Source organism: Schistocerca serialis, chromosome 2 (genome assembly GCF_023864345.2).
Source record: "Schistocerca serialis cubense isolate TAMUIC-IGC-003099 chromosome 2, iqSchSeri2.2, whole genome shotgun sequence".
NCBI classification, from domain to species: domain Eukaryota; kingdom Metazoa; phylum Arthropoda; class Insecta; order Orthoptera; family Acrididae; genus Schistocerca; species Schistocerca serialis.
The window spans coordinates 397,531,483-397,557,277 of NC_064639.1; the positions used below are offsets into that span (position 1 = coordinate 397,531,483).

The 25,795-nt window shown below is 39.2% G+C and overlaps 1 protein-coding gene across 1 annotated transcript in view; it reads right to left on the reverse strand.

The window, feature by feature from the left end:
- LOC126455567 (transmembrane protein 164) overlaps positions 1-25,795 on the reverse strand; it is a 163,728-nt gene that overhangs the window by 11,592 nt on the left and 126,341 nt on the right. Inside the window, exons 3-4 of the mRNA XM_050091320.1 lie at positions 19,086-19,164; positions 7,503-7,603 (exon numbers count right to left, since the gene is read on the reverse strand). Of these exons, the coding sequence (XP_049947277.1) occupies positions 7,503-7,603; positions 19,086-19,164 (180 nt within the window). The remainder of the gene's footprint in view (positions 1-7,502; positions 7,604-19,085; positions 19,165-25,795) is intronic.

Sequence of the window (25,795 nt, forward strand, 5' to 3'; positions counted from 1 at the left end):
ACTTTATGTCCTTTTCTCCTAGAGTCGTTGCAAGTCACCCACCCCGTAGGACACAAAACAGTATGGGCAAGATGGGAATGCAGAGAGCTGCTGAGCTGCTGTTGCTCTAGTGATTGTTGTTTGGCGCATCGCTGTCCAGTGTTTATGTACTTTCTTAATCAGTCTAAAAACCCGCTTAATGTTACATTTCTGTAAAATCATTACAGTCTGATCACTAACTGTTTAATAAAGGGGAGAGAAACTGTGTTCTTCCATTGTTGTGTTTTATTGTTGTCCCTCAGCCTACTATTATTTGGTTGTAGAACACTATTTACATCTTTTCCTGAATACCCACTATTCTCAAAAGCGTACTTCAGATTTTTTAATCTGACGTCAAAGTGTTCTGTTGTGTAAATTTTTTTTTTATCTGTTTACACGACTTTTAGCAACATCCCTGCTTTTGTTGTGGATGTCAGTTGGGGTTCTTAAGCAAATATCATTTTGCCTGTGTGACTTTCTGAAAAACTCTATGTTTCAAGCTACCATTATGCTCATAAGTAAAATATCAAAGAAGGATATTCCTTTGTCATTTTCCTTTCCCATGGTAAACTGAATGTTTGGATTTACATTGTTTGGATAACAATAGAATCCTTCTAAAGCTTTCTTACCACTTATCAAGTCACAAATGTATCATCCACAAATTGATACCTTTGAGATGCTCCCTATTTGCTTTTCCTAGAATTGGTTGTTCGAAGTTTTCCACATAAAAATTAGCAAATGGAGGATCTAATGGGTTAATCACTGTGACATTACCCCTGGCTCATAAAATTCATCATTCCATTGAAACTAACTAGAAGGCAATGTCAAACTATGTTGAAACTTATAGGAATATCCTCAAGAGCCAATGTTATTCTTTCAAATTTCTCAATAAAATGAGTAAATTTCCCCAATATATGGTTGTAAATGAGCTGCTGGATATCTTGCTACCAGGCATGTGGAGGAATTGATAACATTACAATGGGTCTCATAGGAAGATCAATTCATTAATTTTGGATAGGCCATGAAGTCAGGGACACACAGTCTTTTTGAATGAGGTAGATGGCTTTATCAGAGCATTAGTTTTCATCAGTTGCAGCTGGAGGGTTTTTAAGTTTTTTGTATCTTCTTGATGTTAAAAGGATTTAAATTTTGCTTTAGTAATAGTCTTTATTCATAACAACAGTTGTCAGCAGAAAGAAACACACACTTCATCTGCATTTTCTTCTTTTGAGATATTTTCTCTTACTGCACCTCACTCCTGAAGATGTCCTTGTAAGTTTCAACATAGTGTCTTTATTCACTATGATAGCAGTTAATAAAGTTTAGATTTATGTAATGGATATTTTCCTGGGGGATTTGAGAGCTCTTTTTTTACACACTGTCTTACTTCTAATCAGTTCCAGTTGAATGATCAATTTTATGAGCAACCTGATAATGTCGCAATGGATAAACCATTAGGTCCTATGACTGCTAATTTTTTTATATGGAAAAATTTGAACAAGCAGCTCTAGAAACAGAAAACTAGAAGCTATCTCAGTGGTATCTGTGGATGATACTTTTGTGGTTTGGTCACATGATTAAAAAAGCTTATGAAGAATTCTTTTGTTATCCAAATAATATAAATCCAAACATCCCATTTGCCATGGAAATGGAAAAGGACAAAGAAATATCCATCTTGGCTATTTTAATTATGACACAGACCAACAGAAACTTGAAACAAAGTTTTTTGAAAAGTTACGTATGCAGACAGACATTCGCATAAGAGCTACATCCACGAATTTGCATGCCAGAACACCTGGATGCTGAATTAAAAAACCTGCTTCAGGCTTTCGAGAATAGTGGTTATTCAGGAAAAGAAGTAAATAGAGTTCCACAACCAAATGAGTGTAGGCCAAAGAACAACATTAAAACACAACAACGGAAGAACTCAGTTTCTCTCCCCTTTCTTAAAACAGTCTCTGATCAGATTGCAATGATTTTACAGAAACATAACATCAAACCAGTTTTTTAGACTAAAGTATATCAAACCCTCTGATCTGCAAACGATAAAAAACCTCTTCTGACAGCACAAAGAGTATATAAAATTCTGTGTACATGTAGTAAGGTCTACATTAGAAGTACGAAGGAAAGTGTGAACAAAAAGCTGAAGGAACTAAGTCTTTGCCAACTAGGGAAAATACAGAAATCAGCTGTAGCAGAACATCCTTTTGAGTTGGGAAATCATGAAGTGCAGTTCTCCAAAACCAATATTTTATCCACAATGATAAAACTTTGGAATGATTTTAAAAGAAAAGAAGAAGCCATGATTTTTAGTGACATATGGACAACAGCTCTACAGAATCAATAGGTAAGTTTTGTCTTCGACAAATGACAATCGCTAGTTGGTTTTTAACTTTGACAAGGATTATCTCTGACAATCATGTGTAAACTTTGGCCATGCACCTTTTCTGCAGCATTTATGTTGCCTTCTGAGTCCAACTTGTCAGTCAGCAAGACTCTGCAGAACTAGGAGCACATTCTGAAGAAGTTAAGAGCAACTCTGGACAAAAATGAGGAATGGGAAAATATCAGGGACCACAGCCATATAATCAAAAATTCTTACAACTGATTATCTATCTGATATTACTGAAAGAGAACGAGTGGAATTGCTCAGCTAAGTGTTGAGTTGCCCCAGAATATTATTCCTTATGTCATCAGAGAGTGGAAGTATGAAAAGTATGTTAGCTTACTAATTTCTACATCCTCAAAATTGGCAATTGTTCTAATTGCAAAAGTTGCTGAACCTAGATGCTTTAGGAGATCCAAAATATGAATTTTCCAATTAAGATTCTCATCTATATGTACACCCAAAAACTTAGTATGCTCTACCCTGGCTACTGACTTCTTTTGATGTTTTATGTTTATTGAAGGAATTATACTTTTTGCAGCACAAAATTGGATGTACTGTGTTTTTTCAAAGTTCAGAGCAAGCCCATTTACAGAGAACCAATTAATAACTTTTCCAAACACCTTATTGTATCATTTTCTATTAAACTTTCTTTTACTGGATTAATAATTATGCTTGTTTCACATAAGAAGGGCGGTCATTCACATACTGTATATCAAGAACAGGAGGGGACCCATGATCGAGCCTTGTGGAACACCTAATGTAATTTCACCTCAGTTAGATGAAGTGGCAAACTCCTTTGAATCACTGGAAGCATATAGAGAGACTTTTTGCTTCCTGTTCTGTAGATATGACTTATACCACTCATATGCTGTTCCATTTATACCATACAATTGTAATTTCTCTATCAATGTCATGGTTCACACAATCAAATGCTTTGGATAAGTCAGAGATATTTCCACTGGTGACATTTTACTATTTAAAGACTATTATGTGGACATTGAAATTGTATATTGCTGTCTAAGTGGAACAGCATTTCTGAAAACCGAACTGTGATTTACTAAGTATCCCATTACTGATGAGATGGCTATCCACTTTTGAGTACATTACTTTTTCGAAGATTTTTGAAAATGCTGTAAGCAAGGATACTGGCTGGTAATTATTGACATCTGTGGTTTCCCTCTTTTTGTAGAGAGGCCTGACAATGGCATATTTTAACCTGTCTGGAAAAATACCCCGAGTCAGTAATGCATTACATATGCGACTCAAAACATCAGCTGTAATTGCTACACATTGTTTTAATAACTTGTTAGAGATGTTATCTACTCCAACAGAACCTTTATTTTTCAAAGATTTACTAATTCTCCTTCTTTCACAGGAGTTTGTTAGATGAAGCTTAATCTGACGAAAATTTTTCAAAACTGACTCTTCCACGTACTGGCTGGCTTTTTCTTTTGAACATTCTCACCAATTTTTTCTCCTACAGTAATACTACCTACCCCAGTGGTTATTTTTCCTGCCTCCCTTCTAACAACATTCCATATTGACTTTATTTTATTGCTAGAGTTGTTAATTTCTTCTCTAACATACATATTTCTTGATTTCCTTACAACTGTTCTCAGTGTGTTACAATAATTTTTATAGTGTAAAACTACTTCTGGATCTTTACTAGTTCTTGCTGTCTAATACAGTTTTCTTTTTCTGTCTGAAAACACTTTAATACCTGTAGTAATCCAAGGTTTCTTTGAAAAGTTTGTGTGTTGCATTTAGTAATTTTCTTTGGAAAACAATGTTCAAAAAGGGATATAAATTTATCAAGAAATACGCTGCATTTATCATTAGCATTTGGCTCATTACATACATCTTCTCAGTTTACATTTCCTAAACTTTCTCAATAGTGACCTATAGATACCAGGTTGAGCACCCCACACTTTTACTTAATGGTTTCTGAAGTGTACAGCCTGTTAGGTTTTGCAAGTTAATCAGTTGTGCATCATGGTCAGATAATCCATCTACCACATCCTCTTGCTGTACAAATACATTATCTATTAGAGTACTACTGTCCTGAGCTATACATGTAGGGAAATTGATCACTGATCCTAAGTTACATGTTGTTAATAACAGTTCTAGTTCTCTTTTCCTATCAGAATTGCTTAGAAAGTTAACACTGAAATCACCACAGATTAAGAACTACTTCTTTTTGTCCAACAGACAGCATAATAGGGAGTCAAACTTTTTTATGAATAGCTCCCAATCTCCTAATGGAGGTCTATACAATGTTGCTAATATCAACACAACATTATCTAGCTGAAGTTCACATGCACAAACCTCAAAGTGCTGATCAACACAAAATTTGCTTACTTCAACAGTTCTGTATTTGTACCCTTGTTTTACAAAAATGGCAATTTCTCCTTTATCCATACTAGATCTACAAGTGTAAGATGCTAAATTATACCCATTTATACTGATATTTTCCATCCCCACAGTTACATGGTGCTCAGACAGTATATCAATCTCATTCTTATTTTTGAGATCATCTAAACATATAATCAGCTAATCTACTTTATTTTTTATTCCCCTGATATTGTGGTGAAGTAAGTTGATACCACCCTTAGCTTTGTCCCTATTTGCTGTGCATACAGTTTCTTTTCTTCTATTTTCCTTGGTGGTTGTCTGCCTGGAATTTGGCTTTAAACTAAAAAAAAACCTGTCTGCCGGGTCCCAATAACCACAGGGCCCCCTTACAGTATCTGCTGATAGACAAGCTAACTTATCTTTCCCCTTCCTATTAAGGTGCAGGCCATGTGTAGGGTAACTACACCTACCAACAGCATCAACTGGAACAACACTCATGTGAGAATTTGCCGGTGTCTGGAGAATCCCGTTCAGCTCAGTGTTAAAACGCTTTACAGCAGTGTTTACCCAGGGCTGATCATGGCGCTGAAAGACGTCACAAACCCCAAATTCATGTGCCCAGTTTCTGCTCCTATTTTATCCAGGTCACTCCTAATACTATATCTTGGCTTCATAGTCAGGCTGTTTTCTGCTCCTCCAACTATAATTACTTGATCTTCCTTCTCAAAGTCCTTGCATAGCTGACCTAAGTTTTCTGTCACCTGGACAGGCTAGCACTCGGTTTCACAAAACATGTGACCTAGTACTCTGTCCATAATTTCTCCTGAAGTTGATGGTCCACACCCCTCCCATGACTGCTACCTATAAGCAGAATTTTTCTTTTGCTATTCTGGTTTGATCCTGACCTGTCTTTGCTAGTATTCTGCTTCAACCTACATTCAACTACATCTGAATGAAGCTCTTTCTCCACTACTTCAGATAGCAAGCCAAACTGATTTGCTAACTGAATTTCAGAAGTTTTATTAATTGTTTCCCTTTTCCGCCCTTTGCTTGCTACCTTTTCCCAGCGCCCATAGTCCTTTTCCTCCCTTACCTTACATAATTCCAAATTTGCGATTTCTAATTCAGCCTCAAGGGCACAAATCTTTGCCTCCTGTTCTGCGATTTTTCTGTCCTTTCTACATAACCTACACTGCCATGGAAGAGCCTCATTATCTACCCTTGTTTCCTCTCCGCTGCACTTGCCCCAATGAAACCACAACCTACAATCTATACAGAACACACCCCTCTTTCAAATTTCTATGGCAACCGCCACACTTGTCACACATGGTTTGATAGTAAAACATAACACAAAAGCAGAAAATAACTTCAACAACACAATAGTTTCATAACCTGTACTAATATGTAACTAAACGCTAATGTAAACAAATTTATAAACTTGCTTCAGGAACTTTTAAATAACCACACAAATTCTGGATGAGAGACATGAATTAATTTAACTTTGAAGTGCTACGTCTAGTCAAAAACAAATATCTACGCTCATACAAAATTTATGAAATTTACAAACTCATGACTGCTGACCTTTATGAAATACTTCCTTTTTGATGTAATTACATTTAGAAAAGTGAAACCTTCAATAGATAGATTAGTTAAGAAGTAAATGCACTAGTCTAAAATGTAATATTAACTACATTAGTTCTTATTTCAATATTAATTGCTTAACTTAATAAGAACTTCGTGGAGATACACTAACCATCAATAATCACTTCTAACTACAGAGACTTCAGTTTTGGGGGAGTAATGGGCTACTATAGAATACCAACCCATTTTCCACAGCCTAACTTGCTAACTGACCTCATTGTAGCTTTTATAAAAAAACACTTTTCCAAGAAAGCCCCGTACGGCCTAATCAGTCGAGCTGAGAGTAGACTAGATTAGATTCAGTTTTCATTCCAGAGCCAAAAATGAGATGGTTCTCTTGGGTGTAGAATATGTCAGAAAGTAACATAAAAAACATAGAATATTCACTTCCCTGAACATTTGTCTAGAGATTGTCAAAATATGTGAATACATTACAGTAAAATGGAACTGCTAATATGTACAGAATTAATACACTGTAAGAATGAAAGACAGTTATACACTTTTAATAACTTTATCATACACAAAATACCTGCTCTTGACTGTTGTGACCAAGTGCTGTCAAAACTTGAGCCAGACTGACAGTATCTGTTAAGATATTCATCTACAGAGTAAAAGGGGTTGCCTATCAAGAGGTCTTTCAAACTCTTGTTTAAACTGTGCTTTATCTGAAACCAAGGTTTTAATGGTTGCTGGCAGTTTACTGAAAATGCGTGTTCCTGAAAATTAGGTACCTTTTTGGATCAAGGTATGTGATTTTAGATCTGTATGTAGATAGTGTTTGTTCCTAGTATTGATACAACGTATTGAGCCACTGATTGGAAAAGAGACATATTATTTGCAAAAAATTTCATTATTTTATTTCATTATTTTTGATGAAAAAATGCGAGTGATGGCAAAAATTTATTTTTTTAATAGGTAATAATCCTTTTAAACAACCTGCAAAAACAAATCATCATATACACAGAACCAGATAATCTATTTCTATTTTCACTGAAAATGCAGATCATCATCCACAGTTAACTTGCCACATGGTGACTACATAAAGAAAAGTATTGGTAAGATAAAAGTTACATTAAAATTAGTAAAAGATATTTTTACTTACAAATGAACATGTCTGTAGAACCCCAAAATGGTAAATAAGATTCAAACCATAACTCATATAACACCAGTTAAAATCTGACAGTTTTTCAATGTTGTACACACCTGAAAATTAGTGTGGAGTGTTATTCAATGATGGCATTTTTGAGAAATTAAATTCATTAATGTCATATGGAGCAACAGAGTCACAAGCAATTGAACACTGGAAAATACAACAGGAAATAACTACACCCCTTCTCCCACAGTAGTATTCTACCACCCACCCAACCTACACAATGTCCTTGTTTGTCCCTACTTCACCCCTGTTCCCACTCCTTGTCGCAAGGCTCATATCTCTGTAACAGTCCTAAATGCAAGACCTGTCCTGACTCTCCCACTATCGCCAACTATAGGCCTGTCACAAGCCTCTCTCACATCGTCAAAGACGGAAAATTCCAAGTTTAACATCCATTGACAGCACTGTCATTAGACACTGAACAAAAGCACAAATTACAAAAGGATGTGAAAGGAAATCACCCATGCCCTTTCAAAGGAACCATCCTGGTATTTACCTGGAACGATTTAGTGAACCGAGCGAGGTGGCGCAGTGGTTAGCACACTGGACTCGCATTCGGGAAGACGACGGTTCAATCCCGTCTCCGGCCATCCTGATTTAGGTTTTCCGTGATTTCCCTACATTGTTTCAGGTGAATGCCGAGATGGTTCCTTTGAAAGGGCACGGCCAATTTCCCTAACCAGAGCTTGCGCTCCGTCTCTAATGACCTCGTTGTTGACGGGACGTTAAACACTAACCACCACCACCACCACCGATTTAGTGAAACAACAGAAAATCTAAATCTGTATGGTCGGATAGGGATTTGAACCATTGTCCGGTGTACTAACCACTGTGCCACATCACTTGGTACAACCTATCAAAGGCAAGGCCACCTGTGAAAGCAGCTATGTGATCTATCATCTTAGCTGCAGCCACTGTGCTGCATTCTATGTGGGCATGAAAAGTAACCAGGTGTTTGTCTGCATGAATGGTCATCACCGAACTGTCTCCAGGGAACAGCTGGATCACCCAGATGTTGAGCAACATAATGTGCTTGATTTCAATGACTACTTCACAATATGTATCATCATGATTATTCCCAACAACTCCAGCTTTTCTGAACTGCACAGGTGGGAACCCTCCCTCCAGTATGTCCTTCATACTCATAAACCTCCTGGCATCAACCTTTGCTAGTCCCTGTCGTCCAGCTGCCTATCTCTTTGTCTGATCCTACTCTACTCGTCCTCACATCTTCTATCCCATTAGTGCACCTGCATAGCCCTTTCTCCTCCTCTGCTTCTCTCCACCCCTCTGCCCCCCTCCCCCTCCTTACCCTGCCAGCATAGACTCCTAATGCTACAGCTAATAGCCAACTAACTTGTCCATTACCATGTCTTTGCATGCTACCACAGCCAGCTCTGACATCTTCCCCCACCACTACACTGCTATCCCTCCCTCCCTCCCCACCACACACCAAGCATCTGCTGTTCCCCCCACTACCAACTGCAGCAAAGTCCACTCACCTCAGACGTAGTAACAGTCAGGCCTTAGCATCCAGAGGTGACAGTGGCTCTGAGCGTGTGTGTGTGTGTGTGTGTGTGTGTGTGTGTGTGTGTGTGTGTGTGTGTGTTGGCACACTTATTTTGCTTTGGTTATATCCATGTCTGTATCTGATGATAAACATAGTCAAATAGCTAAATAATAACTAGCAGTCTTTTCCAAAGTGTCAGTGCCTTCATTACATCATGAGTTACCGTTTACTGAACAATGGAACGTCCAGCTTGGAATATTCAAATGATGATACTGAGTTGCAGACAGGCACAACGAAAAGACTGTTCACACTGAGTTTTTGGCAAGCCTTCTTTAGAAAAGAAAGGAAACACACACACACACACACACACAAATGACTGCTCTCTCCAGCTGCTCTGGCCAGACTCCAACTGTTGCATTGAACCAAAGCAGCAATCTGGAGTGAGGCAGGGAAGGGGGAGGGATAGCAGGGTATAGGTGGGGGAGGGAAGAGTGGTGTTTGGCAGAGCATTCAGGGACTAGAAGGCAACATAACAAGGCTGTCAGGAGGCTGTGGAGGAGGACAGGGGGGGGGGGGGGGGGGGAATTAGCAGAAAAGAAGAGGAGCAGAGAAAGGAAAAGACTGGCTGGTGCATTGGCAGAGTGTGGTGCACAGTGAGAGTGATGGGATCTGAACTGGGAGGAGCTGATAGGACAGAGGGGCAGAAACTGTTGGGTGGAGGGTTTGCAAACAGTGGGTTATCGTAGGTTGAAGCTTGGATAATTTTAGGAGCAGAGAATGTGTTGTAAGGATAACTCCAGTTCAGAAAAGCTAGTGGTGGAGGGGACGATTCATATGGCCTGAGTTGTGAAACAGCCACTGAAGTCAAGCAAGTTATGTTTAGTTGCATGTCATACTACAGGGTGGTCCACTGTGCTCTTTGCCACGATTTAGTGGTGGCCATTACTGTGGTGGATAGCAAGTTGTAGTCACACCAATATAAAAAGCTAGGTGGATGGACTGGGCAGGTCTTCCACCTGGGTCATTCTCAGTAATATGATTCCTGTGGCAAGGGGCTCGGATTTGGAGTGGAAGAGAGATGGACAAGGATGTTGTGGAGGTTGGGTGGGCAACACAACACCACTTTAGGAAGAGTGGGAAGGATCTTGGGTACGATGTCATTTCAGGGCACGAGGATAGATAAAGCCCTGATGAAGGATGTGACTCAGTTGTTCAAATCTGGGGTGGTATTGGGTGATGAAGGAGGCGTTCCTTTGTAGTTGGCTCTTGTGGGTGGTGGGAGAATTGGGCGTGTGTAGGAACATGGCACGAGAAATTGGTTTACAGTCTAAGTCTGAGGGTAGTGCTTGTGAAGGCCTTTGCGAGACCTTCAGCATACTTGGAAAGGGGGTTCTTGTCACTGCATACACATCATTCTCACATGACTAGACTGTACGGGAGGGATTTTTTGGTATGGAAGGGATGACAGTGTCGAAATACGGTAATATTAGTATGTTTACTGTGGACAGGGATGTGTATGGATCATCAGAGACAAGGAATTCAGTATCCAGGAAAGTGGCATGTTGGGTTGAGGAGACCAGGTGCAGTGGATGGGAGACAAAATGTTGATATAGTGATCTAGACTCAGGGCTAATTATATCGGCTGCCGTCCTTCACTGGCACTTCTGGATGTCGACACTTTATGACCTGGGCCTCTCTGACCCACAGCTGAGCACTCATACACTTGGACTGAACATCTGCATAAATTCTTCATAAAAATGTATTCTTGAAATGGCTTTCTAAATATCTACTGAATTTTCATGCCAACCCAGGAAAAATGGATATGTGATATGCCAGTCCTACATGGCACTTCTAAGTGTGATGTTCAGAAGTCACAGATTCATGCAACTGCTTCTTCTCTAGTGAGTTCTCTTACCAAATCAGCACCACTTAATGAAGCCACCTACTGCAGTAATCTAATAAGAGAAATGTTTGATACATCTCTCCAGTGATTTCTTTCTTCAAAAAGCATAACTTTCCTTCTCTCTGGCATTTATGATTGCTTTATTATTCACACTACTAAAACTTAAAAGCTGCATTTAAATAATTTGGAAGGAGTAAATCACAAACGTTGGATTTAGGGTCCACCAGCAAAAAAACTGCTGAGAGACCCTATTTGCATAAGTATGAGTGCTTGCTGAAATGTAATGCCTGTAAACTTTTATTCTGTTCTCAATATCGGTTCAGGTATTACGTGTCTTGCATATTGCTCGGTTGGCTTCACCCTTTGTTTATGCGAAGTTGCCTCTACCAGGTGTACCAGTATGAAATGAGCGTTAAGATACAAATGTGTCGACAGGGAACATTTGTTGTGAATGAGCCTTAATTTTTTTTTTGTTTGGTTGGTATGACATCTGTCAAAGATATTTAGAATACATCAAGTCATGGAACAAACAACATCATATGTTTTCATCTTGTTAACAATGTCGAATTTTGTACCAGAAAGTGATGATTTGCGAAAAGCATTAATTTTTTGTTTTCATTTGGAAAAAAAAAAAAAAAAAAAAAAAAAGAGTCGCATCGAATGCTTGTCGAGGCATATAGTGATCATGGTCTATCAGAAGCAACATGCAAAAGATGGTTTCAATGGTTCAGAAATAATGATTTTGATGCAAGAAATGAAGAACGTGGAAGACCACCAAAAAAGTTCGAAGATGCTGAATTGCAAGCATTATTGGATGAAGATGATACTTTGAGTCAGAAGCAAATGGCAGCAATGCTAAATGTTGCACAACAAACAATTTCTGACCGTTTGAAAGCTATGGGAAAGATCCAAAAGTGTGGAAAATGGGTGCCACATGAATTGAATGAAAGACAGCTGGAAAACCGAAAAACCATTTGTCAAATTTTGCTTCAAAGACATGAAAGAAAATCAATTTTGCATCAAATTGTTACTGGCGATGAAAAATGGATTTATTTTAAGAATTCTAAATGGGAAAAATCATGGGTTAATCCGGGACAACCATCAACATCGACTGCAAAACCAGATCGATTCAGCAAAAAGACAATGCTCTGTGTTTGGTGGGATCAGAAAGGTGTGGCGTATCATGAGCTTCAAAAACCCGGTGAAACTGTGAATACTAATCGCTACAGACAACAAATGATCTATTTGAACTATGGATTGATCGAAAAAAGACCAGAATGGGCCAGAAGACATAGCAAAGTAATTTTTTTACACGGCAATTCACCTCCACACAAAGCAAAACTGGTTCAGGATACAATCAAAACACTTGGTTGGGAGCTGCTACCCCACCTGCTGTATTCACCAGACTTGGCCCCTTCCAGCTACCATTTGTTTTCATCAATGGGACACGCATTGGCTGAGGGACACTTCGATTCCTACGAAGAAGTCGAATATTGGGTGTCTGATTGGTTTGCTTCAAAAGACAAACATTTCTATTGACGTAGTGTCCACAAATTGCCAGATAGGTGGTCAAAATGTATAGAAAGCAATGGTCAGTACTTTGAATGAAATGTTTTTACTTTTCAATTCAAAATTAGTGTTTCATTTTCACAAAAATGCTCATTTCATACCGGTACACCTGGTAGACAGATTTGAACTGTAGTGTGTAACATGAGGTGTGTAACTTAATTATTTCAATGTATTGTGAAACCCACAGAAAACTGAAAGCTCAAATTCTTAGAGTGCATCCACAAATGGAGCACACTCCCTTTCAGCATGACAATGCCAGACCACACAAAAGTGCTGCAACAAACGCAACAATCCAATGCCTTGGGCTCACAGTTATCCACCATCCTCCATACAGTACCTAACTTACACCCTCCTGTTTCTCATCTGTTTTTAAAACTTGAAGAAAACCTCCATGGACTTCACTTGTTATTAGAAACTGGTCTCTCATGGGGAGAAATGCATCTGTCGTCAGAGTGACTATGTTGAGAAATAAATATTTAGACATGAAAAATAAAGATGTGGAATGTTAATAAAGTTAGTTTGATTTAAAAACTAGGAGTTTTCACATTAAAAATTCAGAGGCATTATTTTTCAGCATGCCATCACAACTTCAATTTTCTAATATTTTGTATTATGCAATGGTATCTGGATCTTGTGAAATGTTTCAACCTATCAGTACAACACAAGCTCAGCAGATTAGTTAGTCATACTGCAAGTACAGTGGATCATATTTGGGAACAACTAGTGAGGATGTGGAATGCAGCAGAAGGGTTACAAATGAGATATATTTTTCCAGTTAAAACATGGCTACATCTAGGTCTCTTACCTAATTGAATTTGAACTTTAATCTTAATATACAAATAAAATTTAATAAATGCAACACAATCACATACACATAATACATATTCATACAAATAGAATAAGTTGTCAAACATAAACAATTTCCATTTGCTTTTATAACTTTAATTTACAAGAGATATGGATTATAGTACTATAGTTGCACACTTCCTTCTTTGCACACAAGAGTAAGGTTAAACTGTAGGCAGTGAAGACAAATTTTGTTCCTCTTTTGGAATTTGTAACACTATAGAGCACTTACTGCTGAAGTGCAAATGTCTCAGGTTTGAGTCTAAGTCCAGCACAGTTTCAACATGCCAGGAAGTTTTGAAGTGATTTTTATTAATACCTGTCTCGATACAGTGAATAGCAGTCTAAAAACAGTATTTTCTGTCTGGAAAGTTGCCTTGCAAAAGTGATGCAGTACATATATGGCTAAATACATAGCTACATCAGAAGATCATGGTTTTATTATTTTGTTAGAAACACAACCTCGTGAGTATTTTTAGTTTTAAGAGAATTTCTTATTTTCCTGATGTCTCTGGGATAAGGTGAAATGATCTTAAATTGCCTGAATGCTTGTGAATGGTGAATGGTGGTGTACTGTTGCCAAATATACCACCACACTTTTTCTTTTGAGCTGACCACACCATGTTTCTATGTCATGTTTACAAAGTGACTCACAGTGACAGTTGCTACGTACACACATTAAAAAAAGTTTTGCATCACCTCATTTCTGAGAGTTCCGGAACCTGTACAGAAAACTGGAATAGAGATCAACATAAACATCATTTCTACTCTTTTTATTGCTCATGAAAACCACACATTTCATGTTGTGCCACCATACAGCAAGACCTTCACAGGTGGTGGTCCAGATTGCTGTATACAGCAGCATCTCTAATACCCAGTAGCACATCTTCTTGGATACATGCATGCCTGTATTCATTGTGGCATACTATCCACAAGTTCATTAAGGTGCTGTTTGTCCAGATTGTCCCACTCCTGGCATAGATCCCTCAGAGTGGTTGGTGGGTCACGTCATCCATAAACAGCCCTTTTCGATCTATTAGAGGCATGTTCGATAGGGTTCATGTCTGGAGAACATGCTGGCCATTCTAGTCGAGCAATGTCATTATCCTGAAGGAAGTCATTCACAAGATGTGCATGATGGGGGCGTGAATTGTTGTCCATAAAGACCAATGCCTCACCAATATGCTGCACTATCAGTCGGTGGATGGCATTCATATATCATACAGTCATTACAGCGCCTTCCATGACCACTAGTGATGTATGTCGGCCCCACATAATGCCACCCCAAAATGTCAGGGAACCTCCACCTTGCTGCACTCGCTGGACTGTGTGTCTAAGGCGTTCAGACTGACTGGGTTGCCTCCAAACATGTCTCTGACGACTTTCTGGTAGAAGGCATATGCGACACTCATCAGTGAAGAGAACGTGATATCAATCCTGAGCGGTCCATTCGGCATGTTGTTGGGCCCATCTGTAATGTGCTGCATGTTGTCGTGGTTGCAAAGAAGGACCTCGCCATGGACATAGCGAGTGAAGTTGTGCATCATGCAGCTTATTGCACACAGTTTGAATCGTAACACGATGTCCTGGGGCTGCATGTAAATCATTATTTAACATGGTGGCATTGCTGTCAGGATTCCTCTGAGCCATAATCTGTAGGTAGTGCTCATCTACTGCAGTAGTAGCCCTTGGGTGGCCTGAACAAGACATGTCATTGGCAGTTCCTGTCCCTCTGTATCTCCTCCATATTCGAACAATGTCACTTTGGTGAGACACCTGGAGGCTTCCCTTGTTCAGAGCCCTTCGTGTCACAAAGTAACAATGCGGATGCGATCAAATCATGGTAACGACTGCCTAGGCATGGTCAAACTACAGGCAACACAAGTCGTGTACCTCCTTCCTGGTGGAATGACTGGAACTGATCAGCTGTCAGACCCCCTCCATCCTGCTCATGCATGGTTGTTTATATCTTTGGGTGGGTTTAGTGACATCTCTGAACAGTCAAAGAGACTGTGTCTGTGATGCAATATCCACAATCAACATCTGTCTTCAGGAGTTCTGGGAACTGGGGTGATGTAAAACATTTTTTGGTGTGTGTATTGTCATGGTGGAGGATTTGGTCATTTTCTTCAATTACTAATTAATCTTTCTCATTGCCAGCTACTTAGTTTCTCTTTTAATTACACTTCACTTTGTTTTGACTTTATTTTCAGTACTACAAATTTCTTAAACAACGTGTACATCTTTTGAGTTTACAACTCTTCAGAATGAAGAACAATACTTTTTCATAACATCAAAGCAGTTGCACATTTGTGCTTATGGCAACTGTATACTTGTCTCTTCCTGCTATAGAACAACTTAATGCCTTTTGTTGCACAAAGTTTTTCTTTGATACACAATTAGTGTTCCCAGTTTTCATATGGACATGACTCTTAGGAGCAGCAGACACATTTACTTAAAAACAGAGCTAAATTTGAAGTTTAGGTCTACTGCTTTTTAAAACTCATTCCAACAACTACTTTGCAGGTACCTCCAAATGACGTCTGTTGTGACATCAGTAACTATTCTACTGCATTTTCTAGTTAACTCTTTATTTAAATTTACCATGTTATCTTTCACACCTAAGAAGCCATCACAGTCTGGTAACCCATTTAAAAGTGGGCGATTGTGAACTTCATTGACTATGTTCTTACTTATTAAAATATTGTCAATTAAGTTGTTACTGTCCAATACAATTCTGGTGGAAAAGTTCACAAATTTATTACAGTGAGTTCAGAAATATTTCTGTCTTTTTTTGCTCACAGTACTTCAAAAAATTAACACTTAAAGCACTAAACTTTCTTATTTGCATATTACTGTTTCATAAGTGATGCAGCAGTGTCTTGAAGTTTTCTAAAAATTTGGGAAAATCTCTCTTTATGACTTTGTAATATTTAAATATTACAAATGTATTGCTTAGCAGTCTGACTTCAGATGCATACACTTCCATGACTTAGTCTGTGCAAGGACTGCCTGTATCTATGGCACTAAATTTAGGTTGTTTTTCACAAACATGACAACAACCCATTTCTTAAAATTGTTTCAGCAATTGTAAGTTACTAACTGATAATCATCAAATTAAATAATTAAAAGCCAGTTAAGTGGCATGTAAATGCTAATAGCAATTTCAAGTCTCTGCATATTGAACGGAATGAGGTGGCACACGGAGAATCTCCTTAGAGTTAGTATACTAAAACATCCATATAGACAGCGCACCAAGGGCAACAAGGAATACGAAATTAATACAGTGAAATAACAAAAAAGGATCACTGCCTGTATCTCCACACACTGCCTTAAGGTTTACTATCATTATTATGAAAAGGATAGCTGCTACTCGCCATTAAGTGGAGATGCTGAGTCGCAGATAGGCACAACAAAGAGACTGTCAGAAAGTTAGCTTTCAACAGGGTCTTCGTCACACACACACACACACACACACACACACACACACACACACACACACACACACACAAGCCATAGTCTCTGGCTGCTGAAGCCAGACTCCTTATAATTTTTCATATTATCATCATCTCATTCCATCCTGGATTTTCCATCGTTTGGTTTACTATCAATGGTATATACCCTATGCTACAATGAATTCATGAAAGAATGGGGGCCGAAGGCTTATAACTAACCAGCATAACAGGGTGGATTGTGGTTCATTGCCAAACAATGCTTCACTCTGTGGCAAATATTGCTTCAAGATTTTGCCAACTTGTATCTGAATTAAGACTATATATAAATAAAACTGCATGAAAAGGAAATTAGGAGCAGAACTGTGTGCAAGGAAGCTTCATTCACTCTTGGCTACAAACTGAATATTTATACCTCTGGGTTAAAGGTGATCACTCACTAAAAAGCAGAAGAGTTGAGTTGTCAATAGGCACACACCCCTATTATCCTACATGGTACTCATTTTGGCAGGTTGATCGGTTGTGGTGGGAGTAGAGCCAGGTGGGATGGGTAGAGGGAAAAAGAGGCAGGAGGGGTGGAGAGGGATTAGGGGTGGGTGGCTATTGGCTTGAAGGGAAGCAGCCGATATGCCAGCTAGGAATGTGGGGAGGGAGGGGTGGCAGGTAGATGGGCTAGGCAAGTGAGGCACAGTTGTTTCCCTAAGCTGAGATATACCTTGGAAGACAATGGTTACATAGCACTGCTGGAGAATTGGATTCTGGTATTTACCTGTCGTGTAATTGTCATCGTCATAATGTCACATTGAAAACTTGAGTTAGTAATTGTCACGTCCACCAAGTTGGGACCATGATGTTAACCATGAAGAACTGCCAAGAACAGTCAAACACTTCAAGTGACTCATAAAGTATCCTGAAATTTGTATCAAAAAGATATGCAAAATCTGTGGGGATCACATTGAACAATGTGTTCAACATCAACCATACAGTCTGTCTAATCAGTGCAAGTAGTCGTCATGAAAGGATAGGTTGGATGTGAATGGCTCTGAACCTTTGTTCAGTCATTGTCTGTGGATAGGTCACATTACTAGGTCAAGTGTAACTTAATATATGTAATGTTAAATGATGGCAATTTTAGTGTTAGAGGAAATTAATTAGTGATTAACTTCTTGTTAAATTTTCATCTGAAAGCCTATACTTTCAGTTAGTCCTAACAATACCATAATGTGCATTATCACAGAAAAGTATTTTACTCCCATCTTAAACAATTTTGAAAAAGCAAATATTGTTCATTGTAGTCAAATTAAGTGAACAGTATACTTTTCAAAAATGTACTGATGTGTCAGCAGAGTTCACAGCCTGAAAATATCTTTTAGCACATTCTTAGCAATATCATCACACTCTGAGTAATATGTAACACTGACTTCCTGACCACCACAAAAAAATTAAAAATCAAATTTCTTCACTGATGTTAATTTTTACTCTCAACACACTTCCTAAACAGGTATTGGTGTGTGAGTAACGCCCTGAACCTGGAAATACTGAATATGTTATTCTCTGGGGACAGTGACATCTACCACTGAGACATAAAAGTTATACATTAAGTTCAACTGAAAAATTTAAAACATATATGGAAACCAGTAGATGGATTCATTAAAAACAATAAATTTTTTCTCTGAAATTTTAAAATATAGTGTAACTGACTACATTACAACATTTTCAAAAGGGTGGACAGAAAGTAATCTCCCCCCCCCCCCCCCCTTGGTATTGTGAGAGAAAATTATTCTTTTAGTACAAGCTCTGGTATACTTATCACGTATTAAACTTCCAACAATTGAGTATTAGATTTTAAAAGTATGTACATTTTATTTTATACGATTTATTGATTCATCCAGGGATTATGACACAATGAGCAAAATTTGTCAATGTAATACAATGAAAATAAATAGCTCAAAATATACACATATACACAATAAATTCGTATATTTTTATGGTGATAGGGCAGGTAATCAGTTGTAGCCTTGCTGAAGAAATCATCTTGGCATCTTCCAGAAATTATTTAGGAAAACCATGGCAAACCAAAATTGGTATGGGCAAACAGGGCAAATTAATCCTCCTAAACATGAGGTCTGTATCTTAACAACTGCATTACCTCAGTCAGTTCGTCATTGTACAATGTTCTTTGATTTACATACTTTACGCACAATCTGCACCAGATAACTTATAATGCAAAACATATATGTGTATTATCTTACCTCCCAACCTGAGTAAGTAATAAGGCACAATCAACATCATACTATGTTGTATCCAGTAAATCGATGCTTCAAAAGGCAGCTGAAAAATGCGAAACATGAAAATTATAAACCATCCTAAATGCATTAACTTGTAATATGTCAATCAAAACAATGAAATGAAAGGAGCATTCACATCAAATGACAATATTTTGCCATTTTAAATGTAACACTGTATAACTGATATATACTGTAAGACAGTGCAGCTACACAAGAACTGAAGCTTTCATATTTAATAACTAGAAAATGACAAGATATGGAAATATAATGCTGGAAAAAAAAAATTTGTACACTTGGGAAGATGATGTCAATTTTGATCCAATGACAGCATATGCCAGCTGGGGGATAGTACACGTACTGATAATGGTTTCAACATGTCCACCAAGATACAGCATAGTGGCATGGCTACCAGAGCACCATCTGTGTCTGTCCGTTAATAGGGAATGCTCACGGCCCGAAGACTCAGCTTGGTGCAGACGCGTGAAGAAAGCAGGAAACCATACCACAGAGACACACACGTGCTTCCTATAGCCAACTGAGCAACTTAGCAAGGTGTCAAATTGTAGCCTTCCAAGTGGTGGGATGGTCCTTTCGGAGTTGGACATGCTGCGTCAGCTGTGCAACAATTCTGAACAATGCTGGTATCAGTGGTCTTGTGAACATTCTCAAACCCACTGATGGGTTCAGGACATCCAAGCAGCACAGATGCCTGCCAGGATCATCATATTGTAGGGACAGCAGTGGCAGATCATACAGCTACCACAGCATAGATAAGAGGGCTTGTGAGCCCAGGGGTGTCAACATGAACTGTTAGGAACAAGTTGTTAGCACTGAGACTAAGGGCAGGCACACCTCCAGTCCTCCTCCCATTCATGCCACAGCATAGATGTGTACGGTTTGAATGGTGCCATCAAAGTATAATTTGGAAGATGGAATGGTGCACCATGGTCTTCAGGGATGAAAGTAAATTCTACCTGTACACAAGCGATGGTCATTTGCATGTGAAATGGAGACTTAGTGAGCACTCATAAAGTGTATTCACCCAAGGCACTGGTCCCACCCTGGTCCTTATGGTCTGGGACCTTTAGTGTTTCTGGAGTGGATGCTAACCAACGCTTGATATGCGTAGAATGTTGTTAGATCCATTGTTTTGCCTTCCTTGCAACACAAAAGTGATCCGTTGTTTTAACAGGATAATGCTCACCCCCGCATGCCCATGAAACTCAAATGTGCTCTCCAAGACGTGCAGCAACTTCCTTGGCCAGCACAATCTCCAGACTTGTCTTCAATGGAGCAAGTGTGGGATATGACAGGACAAGAAGTGACTCGTGTAACTTGTCCACCAACAACTCTTACAGAACTACGTGAAGAAGTCGAAAAGATTGAACACGCGTGGTATAACGTATCCCAGGACAGTATTTGCCATTTGTGTGATCAACTAGGTGCCAGAATCAGTGCTCACATTGCTGCCTCTGAAGGCTACACCACATACTAATGTGGTTAGTTTAGCATTGCTCAGTACCTAGTATCTCTGAACCACTTGAGCTATTGATCTGTAAATGTAATCATTTCATTTACTCCATATGCACTGTTGCAACAATAAACCTTGAGGAAACTGGAAAACTCAAAGGGTGTACTTACTTTTTTCCAGCAATGTAGAATTGCTAATTATGCATAACCAAGCTTAAATTTCTGCCCAGAAAACAAAACTTTTGTTCATATCAGCTTGTTCAACACAGGATGCTGTATTCAAATATTAGATATGACTGAGTGGCATGAAACATAGTGAACAGTGAAGAAATCTGGTCCATTACTGTTTTGGCGAAGAAAGAAAATGAGTGAAAGTAAATCTATGTTCTACCTATTAAAATAATCAAAAGAAAAAATAATTCTATTCATTACATGCCATGACTGGAAAATGCTTAGAAGAAAGGAATGAACAATGAAAACAAAGTCAGGAACAGAAATGTCTAACATAAAATTATATTCATCTGCCTTCTGTAAAACTTACAACTGATGCACATTCCATCAATATTCTTGCATTTCTTAGAGTTTAATAAATAATTTGTTTGTGATTGCTTTTATGTCTGTAGATTCTTAACAACTTCACATACAGCACATTAAATAAACTACATTTTATTTCTATTTAAAGATCAAAAAACTGAAAAAGAAGTTGGGTGCACCCGTATAATGCTATAAATAGCAAACACAGTTCAACTGTAATTTTTTGTGAGGTCTCTCAACACAGACACAAGTCCTATGAATTCTATAGAATGAGTCCAAGCAGTTTCCACTTTTTGGAGCAACTAATATCAACCACCCTGACAAAGCAAAAGACAATTTTTCACTCTCTGTTTCTCCTGCTGAGAGGCTACTCATTACAACTGGGGAAGATGGTGAAAGTGTGTGAATGATGTTAAAATTACAACTGTGAAAAGTTTATTTTCTGTAAGACTGCTAGTACCGTACTATTACACAAGCAGTAAAGTATTACGGGCAACAGCAGAAATGTATTATTAGCAACTGTAATTTTTTTTCAAAGTCCTCCCCAGCCAGAACTAACCCAAGGCATGCTAGGCCAATGCCCTGTGTTGCAGTCAGAATGACAAACAGGCAGAAAGCCAACATTGCAAACAGAAGAGCAAACCCGGAATACACTGCCTCACCTCGCAAGAGCAAGAAACCTGAATCATAAACTCAGCAACATGATCTCAAGGAGGAGAAGACATAACGTCACTCTGACACTACAGTCTGATTCTGCAACAGACAGTAAAGTTGCACAAGAGCACATATCATCCTACTGTCATGATGGGAAGGCAACAAGCTAAAACCCTGAAAGCCATTCTTATGAAAGGGAAGGGTAGGGGAAGACTGCTGATGGGTCTGGAAAAGTAAGCCACATTCGGTCACGGCCGTCTTGGCATAGCATCAGTGCCTCATTTGAACAGTAACAAATACTCAAGTTACCAAGTCTTCACATGAATTATGTTGCACTACACCAGCTATGAAGTTGAAACTGTAACGTGCTGCCACCTGTTTGGTCCACTGAACTTGGTCTCTGAGCTGCCAACCTCTCAACCACTAAAAAAATGGCTCTGAGCACTATGGGACTTAACTTCTGAGGTCATCAGTCCCCTAGAACTTAGAACTACTTAAACCTAACTAACCAAAGGACATCACACACATCCATGCCCGAGGCAGGATTTGAACCTGCGACCGTAGCAGTCGCGCCGTTCCAGACTGTAGCGCCTAGGACCACTCGGCCACTCCAGCCGGCTCTCAACCACTGATAAGAAAACTTGGAGACGTCTGCCTCCAGTTTTCTGAGCTGAACTGATGGTATTTGGTGCACCATCAACCTGTCGTAGTATTCAGGAGGCACACTAACTCCTGCTGCTCCAGACTAGAAGCTGTAAGCAGTCATCAACATCACCGGCCACCCTTGGTGGCAGGGCTACACTGCTGTTGATCCCACACAGTGCAGATCTGCTGGGAGATTACCCAAGCACACCCCTATGATATCAACAAGAGTGCCCTGGTAATATGCAGTTGCTATCCTGTGCAGTACAAGCTATGCCAGCCACCAGTGAGACGTGCCACCCACACAACACTGTGATTAAGTGAACAGATGCCACCAGGGCGATGGCCCCTGAAGAGTGCCAAGAAAGCGCCAGTATACTTCTGAGGCTGCATGCTGCACTGTTTCTGGCCTAGGCACCTACACAGAAAGGAATACATGACTGTAAGGTTTAAAATAATAAATTCTTGTTCTGCTAGTGTTGTGTCATTAGCACCCTGAGTGCTGACCGGCCTGCTCCACTGCACTCCACACTCCGTCATCCTCACAATGGAAGGCACTCGACCTAGGTTTCTACAGTACTTCATTCAATGTGGTATATATACAGGGTGGACCAATGATCATGACCGTGCCAAATTTCTCACAAAATAGGCGTCAAATGAAAAAACTACAAAGAACGAAACTTGTCTAGCTTGAAGGGGGAAACCAGATGGCGTTATGGTTGGCCTGCTAGATGGCGCTGCCATAGGTCAAACATATATCAACTGAGTTTTTTTAAAATAGGAACTCCCATTTTTTTATTACATATTCATGTAGTACGTGAAGAAATATGAATGTTTTAGTTGGACCACTTTTTTCGGTTTGTGATAGATGGTGCTGTAATAGTCACAAACATACGGCTCACAATTTTAGACAAACAGTTGGTAACAGGTAGGTTTTTTAAATTAAAATACAGAACAGAGGTACGTTAGAACATTTTATTTCGGTTGTTCCAATGTGATACATGTACCTTTGTGAACTTAACATTTCTGAGAATGCATGCTGTTACAGCGTGATTACCTGTAAATACCACATTAATGCAATAAATGCTCAAAATGATGTCCGGCAACGTCAATGCATTTTGGCAATACATGTAATGACATTCCTCTCAACAGCAAGTAATTCGCCCTCCTTAATGTTCGCACATGCATTGACAATGCGCTGACGCATGTTGTCAGGCATTGTCAGTGGATCACGATAGCAAATATCCTTCAAATTTCCCCACAGATCCAGTGAACGTGCGGGCCATGATATGGTGCTCCGACGACCAATCCACCTGTCATGAAATATGCTATTCAATATCGCTTCAGCCACACGCGAGCTATGTGCTGGACATCCATCATGTTGGAAGTACATCGCCATTCTGTCATGCAGTGAAACATCTTGTAGTAACATCGGTAGAACATTATGTAGGAAATCAGCATACATTGCACCATTTAGGTTTCCATTGATAAAATGGGGGCCAATTATCCTTCCTCCCATAATGCCGCACTATACATTAACCCGCCAAGGTCGCTGATGTTCCACTTGTCGCAGCCATTGTGGATTTTCCGTTGGTGAATGACACTTCGTCGCTAAATAGAACGCGTGCAAAAAAATCTGTCATGGTCCCGTAATTTCTCTTGTGCCCAGTGGCTGAACTGTACACGATGTTCAAAGTCGTTGCCATGCAATTCCTGGTGCATAGAAATACGGTACGGGTGCAATCGATGTTGATGTAGCATTCTCAACACCGAAGTTTTTGACTCCCAATTCTCACTCAATTTGTCTGCTGCTGATGGGCAGATTAGCCACGACAGCAGCTAAAACACCTACTTGGGCATCATCATTTGTTGCAGGTCATTGTTGACGTTTCACATGAGGTTGAACACTTCCTGTTTCCTTAAATAACGTAACTATCCGGCGAACGGTCCGGACAATTGGATGATGTCATACCGAGCAGCATATATAGCATGCGCCCGTTGGGCATTTTGATCACAATAGCCATACATTAACATGATATCGACCTTTTCTGCAATTGGTAAACGGTCTATTTTAACACAGATCATGAAGCAGATACCATCCGCACTGGCGGAATGTTGCATGATACCATGTACTTATACTTTTGTGACTATTACAGTGCCGTCTATCACAAAGTGAAAAAACTGGTCCAACTGAAACATTCATATTTCTTTACTACTACACGAATATGTAATTAAAAATGGGGGTTCCTATTTTAAAAAATGCAGTTGATATCCATTTGACCTATGGCAGCACCTTCTAGCGGGCCAACCATAGCGCCATCTGGTTTCCCCCATCAAGCTGGACGAGTTTCGTTCTTTGTAGTTTTTTCGTTTGATGCTTATTTCGTGAGATATTTTGCCCGGTCACTATCAATGGACCACCCTGTATAAATAATGGTTACAAATTAATAAAGTTGGTTGGGGGGGGGGGGGGGGGTTTCTACAACTGTTAAATTTTGCCAAGTAGTATATGCCTCACCTTAAGGACTATTCAGAAGAAATGTTGCTGGATTGGAATATAGATCAGTCACCACTTATGGTTTAGCAGTGAATGATGAATGCTATGAAGGGGTAGACAATGTTTTTGAAGAAACTGAAGAAAAGCATGATATTGAGGAAAATCCCAACGTGGCCTTTTCAGCTTCGTACAGCTACTCACTTGGAAGTAGTAGGAATTTAGCTTTCATATTTCTTTTACACCTTTCACAAAGTTTCTTGAAATCACGCAGCACAGACTGAAAAATATCCGATCAACATAATTCACTGATGACCATGACCCAGACGTCTTTTCATTTTTGTAAGTTTTTTCATTTCCAGTGTCAGCTTGTATCAGCAACAAACAAAGAAGAGAAACCTAGGCAGCTCTGCCCTCTATATAGCAGGCCACAGCAAATGGTAGTTACCACACATGTGGCATGTAGCTGCCAACCTCACTGCGGAAAACCTACAAAATATCGCACACATTTATTCAAGAATGGAAAGAGGTATCACTCTACCTCCACCATTAAAAACTACATATTTCAATGTGTTTGCCAAACACTAAGACGACAAAAGTTATGGGACAGCTACAAACACATATACAGTAGGCACTAATACATGTACATAAGGTATAAAAGGGCAGTGCATTGGTGGAGTTATCATTTTTACTCAAGTGATTCAAGTGAAAAGGTTTCCAACGTGATTATGACCACATGACAGGAATTAACCGACTCTGAATGCTGAATGGTAGTTGGAGCTACACATATGGGACATTCCATTTCAGAAATCATTATGGAATTAAATATTCTTTGGTCCGAAGTGCCAAGAACGTGCCGAGAAGCCATATTTCAGGCATT